At 42.0% G+C, this 10,373-nt stretch overlaps 1 protein-coding gene across 2 annotated transcripts; it reads left to right on the top strand.

Annotated features, from left to right (window-relative positions):
• Positions 1 to 7,541: 7,541 nt before the first annotated feature.
• LOC128437601 (putative nuclease HARBI1) lies at positions 7,542 to 9,798 on the top strand (the record flags this gene model as incomplete). 2 transcript variants are annotated; one of them, XM_053419891.1, is given in 4 exon segments in its annotated part: positions 7,542 to 8,415; positions 8,539 to 8,841; positions 9,047 to 9,147; positions 9,181 to 9,798. In XM_053419891.1, coding segments are annotated over 4 exon segments (1,176 nt in total). In that variant the 5' UTR covers positions 7,542 to 7,711.
• Positions 9,799 to 10,373: the final 575 nt, after the last annotated feature.

Raw genomic sequence — 10,373 nt, 5'->3', positions numbered from 1 at the left:
TCATCACTACTTATAAAGTTGCCAAACATTTTTTCAATTAAGTTCTCACCATAATTTATGTTTTATTTTCAGTCCGTCAACGTGACAGTTTTAAAGTAACAACAGCAATTTACATGTCATCTCCCACTGCTGCCCCCAAACGCTGTTGGGCCACTTTGGGACTTTCCGTAACAAACAAAAACACCACTAAACTTTCAGCAACGCACACTCCAACACTGATATTTCTATTTAAAGATGCATTGATCTGATATGCTCGGTATCAGTGTAGATACTAATCTTCATAAAAAGATCTGGAGCTTGTCATGATGTGGCCAATCCAGTTTTTCTGGCAGTGTCCTACTGAAATTCTGTAACACTGTTATCAGTCACATTCATGCAGTCCCAACAGGCCACTGACTCAGTTTGCAAAAGAAGAAAACAAAGACTGTAATACATAAACGAGAGGTAAAGAACAATTCGACTTTTCACACTGAACACTATTAGGACCTTCTGTAAAAAATACTCTTTGGTGACCGATCAAATGAGAAGAGCATCAGCATCTGTCCTCATCTCCAAAATCGAATCATTCATAATCACCTTGACGGGTCAGTGACTGTTGGTTCGTGTTAAGCTGTTGCCAGCGAATAAGGAAGGGCGAGTTGGTTCTTCCCTCAGGCCCATGCTCACGAAGCTGCAGTTGTGCATGCGAAGCAGAAGTGCTTGCTCGTGAATATGGTTTTGAGCTTGCAGATACTGCTCTGTGTACTCATGTCATATGTGCAGGCATGGTTTTTACGTATGCAATTATCGGACTAAATAAACACCCCGCAAAATGTACCAATTTGCTGCAGTTGATTGAATTTCAGGGAACTGTTTGGTCTTGCTGAGATTTGCGCTCTCAGTGCCAATCTAGTTGCCCACGTTTGCAGTGGTGTTTGACAGGTTTAGAGCCTTTTAAAGCCATAGAGTTTCCCACTTTGAACAGCTCATTAACATACAAGCTATGCGATCCATTGTTGTTGAAATATTCATTGTGGCTGTTAAAGTTATATTAAGACCTTTCACTTACAGAACATTTCGTTTTCAAATCCAATTTGATCATGAGTGTTTGGTACTTAAGAGTAAGATCAAAGATCATACATAATGATTCGAAAAAAGGAAGAAAGAATAAAACTTATTATGCTCATTTCCAGTTCTCTCTCCATATATTTTGTATAATTCTGGGACACCTCTTAAGTGACTCTGTATTAGGGATGCACCGAATATTCGGCCACCGAATATATTCGGCCGAATATTGCAAAAAAGGCCACATTCGGCCACATTCGGTATCCGGTAAAATGAGTGAAAAACAAGGCCGAATATTAGCGGCGCGTTTTAATGACGCAAGCAAACAGCGTCTAGTGACGCGATAAACGTAAACAAAGATGTCCGCGGTGTGGTCATGTTTTAAAGTGTCGGAGAGCGACACAAGAATTGCAGTTTGCAAGCAGTGTTTAGCCGAAATATCTAGAGGGGGTCGTCCGCAAAGACCTTTGGCACTACTGCCTTAATTAACCACCTTAAAGCCAAACACCCCGAGCAGCATGCTCAGTTTGAGCGAGCGACGGCTGCAGTAGCATCAAAGAGGAAAGCTCCAAGCAGCACCCACACTCCGTCCGTGGCCGCGGTCTTTGAAAAGACAAAAAAGTTCGCAAAGGACAATGCCAAAGCTAACACAATCACGAAGAAGGTAATGGAGTTTATTGCTTTGGATGATCAACCGTTTACTTGTCAGAAGTCCCCATCCCCAGGAGTGACAATCCTCTAACATATTGGAGGACCAATCAAGGACGCTTTCCTGACTTAGCACAGATGGCACACAGGTAATAACAGTCAATAATTTTTACAGCACCTTTCAAAACATACTTACAAAGTGGTTTACAATGGTAAAACAAAATGTATAATGTAATTAATGCAACATAAAACAATATAGGAATACTACAATGCAAGTGCACAAGAGTAATGGTGATGTACAGTAACATTTAAAACAATAAGCTAAAAGTATGGGAAAGGATTGGTTTTCTTTTTCTCTTTATTACTATTTTTTTATTGCTTGATAACAATGAACTGAACCTACAATGTTGTTTCCATTCCAAGGTACCTGGCTGCTCCATGCACAAGCACTGATAGTGAGAGGCTGTTTAGTGCTGCATCACATGTCCTTGATGAGAAGAGGAACAGACTGACATGTGATAAAGCAGAGAAGCTTCTCTTCATAAAGAAGAACCTGCCACTGTTCCTGTAGGAGTAGGCTAAGTAGACCTATGGCTTGATACAGGCACAGTTGTTTTGTTTTAATGTTTTTGTCTGTAAAGCAATTTGGGTTGTCTTGTCTCAGATGTCAGTTTCTTTCTGATGACAAATCTGTTCTGGTCAGGGATATGTTATGTACCTGTAAGTGTTTGATGTTACAAGCACACTTGCTATTTACCTCAGCCTTTACATTATTGTTTACATTATAGCCTACTGTTACTTAGTAGACTTGTGCCAACTTTTGCACTTTTTTGCACAACATGTCAGAAATGTTAAATAAACATTTACTTTCTTTGAAAATCATGTCTATGTATTTTATTTTTGCAAATTAAAAAAAATAAATAATGAAAAACTTAACAACCACATTCGGTATTCGGCCAAGCGTTTGATTATTATTCGGCTTCGGCTTCGGCCACAAATTCTCTATTCGGTGCATCCCTGCTCTGTATGATTCACAGTTTTAAATAATCCCTTGGTTTATCTCAGACTGACTGCTATGGAGCTGACTGTAAAGGACAGTATAGCTAAGACCTTTCTTCTGTTTTGCCTAACCTTGCAAGTAAATGCTATTCTATTGATGCCAAACAACCGTATAGTAAACCCACACCCAGTGCTTAATTTGTAAATAACAAGGTGCCGGAACGCAAAGTACATATGACAGCGCAGGGATGACGAGACGGGCACAGGTCCCGGAACGCATACAGAAAACGGTGCTGAAAAAAACATGCAAATGCCCAGTGACAATGCTGTGGGACTTACAAGCCTTAATTTCAAATAATATCCATGGTATAAATTTTATGACAATAATTTACAATTATTTTAGGCTATACTGCACAGCAGAGGCAAATGCCCACATCAACACAGGTGGGACTTACAGTCAGCAATTAATTTCTCAACATAGATCTAACTTGTAAAACATAACAAATAAAAGTTCAAAGCTTACAATAAATCACATAAATCTTCCATTATTATTATTTAAAGATTAGCACGGCGGCCTATTAATAGACAGTATGCTCACCATATTTAGTTGTCCAAAACACCCCACATCACGACCATGTCCGGATTCTCCTCCTCCTCCCTGTTTCGGGTTTTACTGCGTGTGTCTGTGACTCCTAGCGCTGTAGCTAGCTCCCGCTCCGGCTGGCGGGCAACCTGACCTGCCGCTGCCGCGGTACCGGCCTCCTGCCCTGGCTTGGCTAGCTGTCGGTGAAGCTGGCTAGCGGTTGCGGTGCTAGTCTCCTGCTCCAGCCGGTTTTGCTCGTCAACATGACGCTGCAACTGCCCTTGTCGCCGCTTGTCGAGGCTTTTCTGACTCGTGTCGAAGCGTCATGCAACTCTTCCTTCTTTTTGAAAAAGGACAGTAAATTCAACTGTCTTTTTGACATGTTTGCATTGAACAGGTAACTCTTTGTTCCTCTCTGCTGCTTGCTCCCCAGATGCGGCAAATTTCAAAAGTTTTTGTCTGCGAAGCGGGGTGCATCAACAACAGATCTCCGAGTCTTTCAAATGACGTCGTTTTATCTTAATAAACAACATGAAATTCATGGGATTTGTTCTGTAAATTATTATATGAATATTGTTTTATTTTATACATTTTTTAAACATTGTTTTAATATTAACAGAGCTGCCAACTTTTCAAAAAACCTTGGAGTGAGATTTTGTCGGGGGTGACCAAAATATAGCCGCGCAAGCAGAAACACAAGTTGCAAACACAAAAATCAAATTAGAGATTTATTACAAAACGTCACATCAGCGGCGGTGTGTCTTTAGCCGCCGCCGCCACCCCCCCGCCCTGGACGATGTAGCGAACCTCATCCGCGGCGGACCTCTTGTCAGGGGGGGGGGGGGGGGGGGGGGGGTGGGCGTGGCGGCGCTGGCCAACACTGCCTTCGCGATCGACGTATTGGCCACTTGTAAGAAATCACTTTTTTTTTGGCGTGAGAAATTGGATGTGTGTCACACGCCGAAAGCGTGAGAGTTGGCAGCTCTGTATTAATATATTTTTTCTATACGAGAGGTACCGGATCAGCCCAAATAAGTCCCGGAACACGGGCAGGCCAAAACCAAGAGGTGCTGGATCCTGTTCCGGCTGGATCCGGCACAAATTAACCCCTGCCCACACCACATCGGAGTAATTTTAATGTATGAAATGCTACACCATGACTTTCTAGAGAGAAACAATTGTGCTTGGAGCAGATCAGAAGTCAGAGTGTTCAGAGAACAGTAAGTAGATTTACAGAAAACACAAGACAGGCCGGTCTGGCTCTTCTTTTGGAGCAGAAACAGACTGATGCTCATCTTAACATGTCTTTAAATGGATGAAAGATTATACATTTCTCTTTAATGAAAAGATGTATTGTAAAAATGTTCATTCCAGTATGTGTCCTATGTTACAGTAACCAGGGATGAGTCAGATTACTTGTATGTAGCTGGTTACTGAAATCAAATGTCAGTTTTGCAATTGAGAATATAATACACTGGATTATAAAAGATGCAACCCACTCTGAATATTTTCGATAATTTTAGCATTACTTAGTTGAGCTAAACCATCACTAGTATAATCGATCATACTACTAAAAAGGAAGACCAAATGAAATGAAATCAAAACCATCCTCACTTTTTAACTTGGACATTAAGGTTGTTGCAAATGACATAAAGATGTTGACAGTAATTTTTTGCCACCCACAAACTAGACTAAACATGGACGACCTTGTTGTATAACATTGTTGAAATCAAAAATGCTTGTGTCCCCTTTCCACTGATCACTGTTTTAAAAAATCTCTGCAACAATGTGAAACAGTGAACCCCCCCCACCCCCCTCATATTGTGCAAAATGCAACAATGGTGAGAGAGCTTCTCAGTTTCCGCAACAGCTGTTCTGTGAACTTCTGCTTTGTTGCAACACTGTTCTTTTAATTGCCTCATTTTAGAAATATATGGCAGACAAACCTACAACATTTGGACATTTTGAAACTGTCACATTTTAAACAAAAGTGTGATAATGCCATCCTTCAGGATGTAACTATAAGCCCAACACAATTAAATATGGATAAAAACAGGAAAACTCAATTTCACTTAATCCTGTGCAAAGTAAAAATGAAAATAGCAACAAAGCGACTCTTAATAGAAAAGTGTTGTTCTCTCCCTCTCTCTCTCTCTTTCTCTCGCTGGTGTTTTCGTCAATACCGTTGTTAACTGCCATTATGTCCATTAGTTGTTTTCCGTACAGTGTTTATACTCCACTATTTTGCACAGCCCAAGTGCTATTTAAAGAAATGAACACTCACAGCACAGCGTGTCCCTTCACAAAATGATCAGAAAGGTTCTTAAAGGTCGGAGATGAATAGGAGTCAGTCTGCAGTGGAGTGCATGATTACACTGTTAAACACACGGTTTTTAAAAAGTCAGAGAAAAGAAAGGAAATAATGTCTCTGGGATAAAAACAAGGTGACTCAGATGTTAATGATGTGTTAATTCAGTGGCCAGCGTTTGCTTGCTGTTCTCTAGAAATGACAGTCACTGAACAATTGTGTGTGTGTGTGCGTGTGTGCCTGTTGTGTGCAGATAGGAGTATTGGGACTTGTAGGTGTGGTATGGGGGGGTTGCAACAGCAGGCGGTAACAGAAAGTTGAACCTTTGGAGTAAGAGTATATCAGGCCTGGTTGCTGTTCCTCCACTGATGCTCGACTCCGGCAAAATCTGACATTTCAAAATGAGAGTGGAGGTGTAGCATATGAGCAATCAGCACATCTTCATTAAAACATTCAATTCTTGGCCCCAACTCAGACTGTCTGACTTGCTCCTATCAAGATGTGTCGCTGTTGAAACATCTTAATCAGCCGGGGCTGTGTCAGGGCCAAGCTGCTGGGGATTCCTGTGAGATTTATCTGCAAAGTGCACATTGCGAACACGCTCGGTGTAACTGTGGCATGGTGCTACAACAACACAAGCTCACAGACATAATCGCCCCGCTCCGACAAGATGAAACATGTCAGCCCTGGTGTGTGAGGCCACATACTGAACAACAGGACAACATCTGGCTCAGCTGTTGAGCCAGAGGATCTTTTGCTCACCTCTCTGGCTTTAAACAAGGGAGTCCTGCCTCATTAGAACACCTTTGTCAGCCCCAAACATGCATCAGCTCCTTGTCCACTGAGTGTAGCCTTATTCATTTTAAGAGTGGACTTTGTTACGGGTAGAGAATACAACTGATGATTGGAGGTGGTCATGGATGGAATTTACTTCTCGCTTACTGTCGAGCGGCTGTCTGGCTCAGTGAAGCCGAATGGGCTTTTCGTGTGCCTCATCACTCTGGCTGCACCTTTATGCTGACTCTGCATAACATAACACTCACATAGTTCCTGACAGCCAATTTTCTACTATCACATTTCATGTTAAAATACTATGAAAAACTGCCAGGGGGGATGTTGGCACCAAACCTGAAATCATTAAAATGTTGAAGTAGCTATGTGGCCACATGTGGACGCTACCATTTGGTTGAGAAATTACCTTTGCACACTCAGCTTCTTACTGTTAGCACTCATGTCCAACAGGATTCCTGTTGGACGTTTTGGTCATGTCAGGAGAGATTTCTGTATGTGACCCTTATCCTTGCCTCTCTACGTTGACTCCCTGTCCGTTTTAGAAAATAATTTAAGATTCTACAGATTTTCTTTATTTCACTTTTAAAGCATGTCAGGGTCTGGCCCCAGGCTACATCTTAGAAATGTTGACCTCTTACATGCCTTAGATCCTCAGGTGGAGCTCTGCTGGCTGTTCAAACATCAAGGCTGAAACCTGAAGGTGACCCTGCCTTTGCTAAAAGGGACCCTTGGCCTTGGTATGACCGACCTGCACTATATAAAGTGCTATATAAATACGTTTTTTGAAATGTATCATTTTAATTATTTTCTTCCGTGCTTTTGTCAAGTGGCTGTGCTTATAAATGCTTCTGCAGTACTGTGGTACATGTGTGTCGGTTAACACACACACACACACACACACACACACACACACACACACACACACACACACACACACACACACACACACACACACAAACACACACACACCAGTCATTCATTTCATTCAGTCTCAAAAAGAGGATTTATCACGTTTATCACAGTCCTGCAGTGGTCACAAAAACTGGCTTTTTTTCAGATGGCTGTGATGTGACTCCAACAAATAAGAAAAAGATAAACAACTGGGGCCGTATTCACAAAGGATTTTAGGGCTAAAAGAAGGTCCTAACTGGCGAATTCAGGAGTAACTCCTAAAAATAATGGGCGTGTCACTCTTAAATGTAGGACTCCTAACTTTTTTCACTAAGAGCAATTCACAAAGTATTTTAGGCCTAAAAGTAGCACCTAAGTCAAGGAGAGCTTAAAAGTCCTCAAGAGGACTCCTAACTCACTAAGACCTATTCACAAAGAATCCTAAAATGGCTGCGAGACGAAATGCTTTGGAGACAATGGAAGACCGTGAGTTAATCAAGAGATATAGGCTAAATCGTGAGGGTATTCAACTTGTTGTGGACTTAGTGCGGGATGCAATAACATCCCCGACTAACAGGAATAATCCCATTAGTCCCGAAATAAAATGTTTAGTAACACTACGTTATTTAGCAACAGGGAAAATGCAACTTTGCAATGCCGACGATTTAGCAATATCACAACCATCAGTCAGCCGTGCCATAAACCAAACTATCAACGCGCTAGCTAGACCACATATCATCCAACAGTTTATCCGGTTTCCTTTGGACATTCAACAATTACACAGGATCAAAGCCAACTTCATGGCGATTGCAGGTATGCCCGGTGTGGTCGGTGCTATTGACGGGACACACATAAAAATAATTGCTCCATCAAAAGATGAGGACGTGTTCGTCAATAGGAAGAAAGTGCATTCCATCAACACGCAGGTTGTTTTTGATGCAAATTTCAACATACTGGATGTTGTTGCAAAGTGGCCTGGAGCTACCCATGATTCGCGCATTTTAATGGAGAGCGGTCTGAGGCAGCTTTTTGAGAGGCACCATGTACCAGTTGGGTGTCACTTGCTGGGTGACAGTGGCTATCCCTGCAAGACGTGGCTTTTGACACCCTACCTCAATCCACAACCGGGAGCACAGCTAAAGTATAACATGTAAGTGATTACGCAGATTACGCTTAGTCCTATGCGTAAAACACATCGTATTGGCTCTTTGACGCCTTTTATTTGTTAAATCCATATTTATTATTGTTTACCGTTTTCCTCCATATATGTTAGAGCACACAAACATACACGAAATGTTGTGGAGAGAGGAATTGGGCAGATGAAACGTCGGTTTCATGTACTCCACGGCGAAATACGCCTCACCCCAGAGAGGGCAAGCACAGTCATCACTGTATGTGCCATTCTACACAACCTCTGCAAGCGGAGGAACATTCCACAGCCAGACGATGATGACGATGAAGAGGACGATGACCCCGATGATGATGATGATGGCGCTCGACAACATGACAATGAATTTGGCCGTGTGGAACCGAGTGGACTGGCATTTAGGGATCACTTTGTGAATACACATTTTAGGTATTGTTGGCACATTTTAACACCTTGGCACAAATCAGTCAACACACATGTGTAGTTCATAACATTTATTTTTTCAATTTTTCAACTTTTCGATCTTAAGACTGTAATATTCTGTCTTCATTTTTATTAGCCACTCTTTCGCTTTGAGGACCTTTCTTTGCCTTTTTAAAACCCTCATTTCCATCCTCAATTTCTTCTCGTACAGTGAACTGGTACCAGCAGCAGGAGGGAGAGGAGAGCCAGTGGGTGCACCAAGAGGGAGAGTTGGAAGAGAAAGGGGTGGAAGAGGAAGAGCTGTGAGAGGAGGTGCAGCTGGGAGAGGAAGAGCTGTGAGAGGAGGTGCTGCTGGAAGAGGAAGAGCTGGCAGAGGAAGGGCTAGGAGGGGGAGAAGAGGAAGAGCTGTGTGATGTGATCATGATAGGGGGACTTGAACGGCGGTATGGGCTGTTATTTAAAGTGTTTTAAGTGCTGAAAAATGCTCATTGGATAGTATTTTGCAGGGTGCTTTTAATTGCCTCCTTGATTGAAAGCAATTTACGTATTTTTATTGTTTGCTTTCTCTCTCTCTCTTGAACGTGCAGGCTACAACGTCATTATCGTGGTCTGCACAAACTTGTCATCATGCGTGTATTCTGCTAACTGCACTGTCCATAACTACTTCATAGGAATTCATTTCTAGCCTAGTCTATTTCCTTGTTTTTTGGTAATTTAGTGGGCTCGTCTGAACAACCAATCACCGCACTGACCGCTTCTAAACTCGTGCACGAGAATCAACGTCATCCATAGCAACGGCGCGTCACTCTTAGTTCACTCTTAGTGATTTATCCTTAGTAAGAGTAGGTCTCAAAGGCTTTGTGAATAACTTTTAAGAAAAAACTCCTACGTAAAATGTTTTAGCGCGAGTTAGGAGCACTCCTAGCGCTAAGATAAAATGCTTTGTGAATACGGCCCCTGATCGACCTGGTTGAAACCAAATTTGTAGGGGCCCATAAGTCTTAGTAATATGACTGATTTGCAAAGAGCCCTGACCTCAACTTCCCAGCATCTTTTGAAAGCCACAATATGAACCAAACCTTCTCATTCAAAATCAGTAGCCAACAAATGCTCTGGTGGCTTAATGCAGAATTGTCCATATCCACAGGTTATATGTATACAACAAAAAGCTATGGGATCCCCTCCCTAGCCATCATAAATATAATATAAATATTCAGGACAGACGAACTACCACGGTGTAACCCTATAGTTCATCAACAAGAACAAACTGTTGAGCATTATTCAGGCAGTTATGATTCAAAGAGAGACTTATCAGAAGGAAACAACAAGATAAGGCTGACTGTTACAATGCAGGAGTGTTTGTTGTTCAGTGGTGGAGAGAGTATATAGATCCTTTACTTAGCAGTGGCAATAAGTGATGGGTTCACTAACAGTGATGAACTGGCAGAGAAATATCAACCAAATCTGCAGCTCCCCTCGGCTTCGAGGGAGTTTTCAGCTCATTATTTAGTTGTCAGGTCCATGACTTTACTTGATTT

Source organism: Pleuronectes platessa, chromosome 1 (genome assembly GCF_947347685.1).
Source record: "Pleuronectes platessa chromosome 1, fPlePla1.1, whole genome shotgun sequence".
NCBI lineage: Eukaryota > Metazoa > Chordata > Actinopteri > Pleuronectiformes > Pleuronectidae > Pleuronectes > Pleuronectes platessa.
The sequence above is the reverse complement of the archived record's forward strand: the minus strand, read 5'-3'. Positions and strand labels throughout refer to the sequence as shown.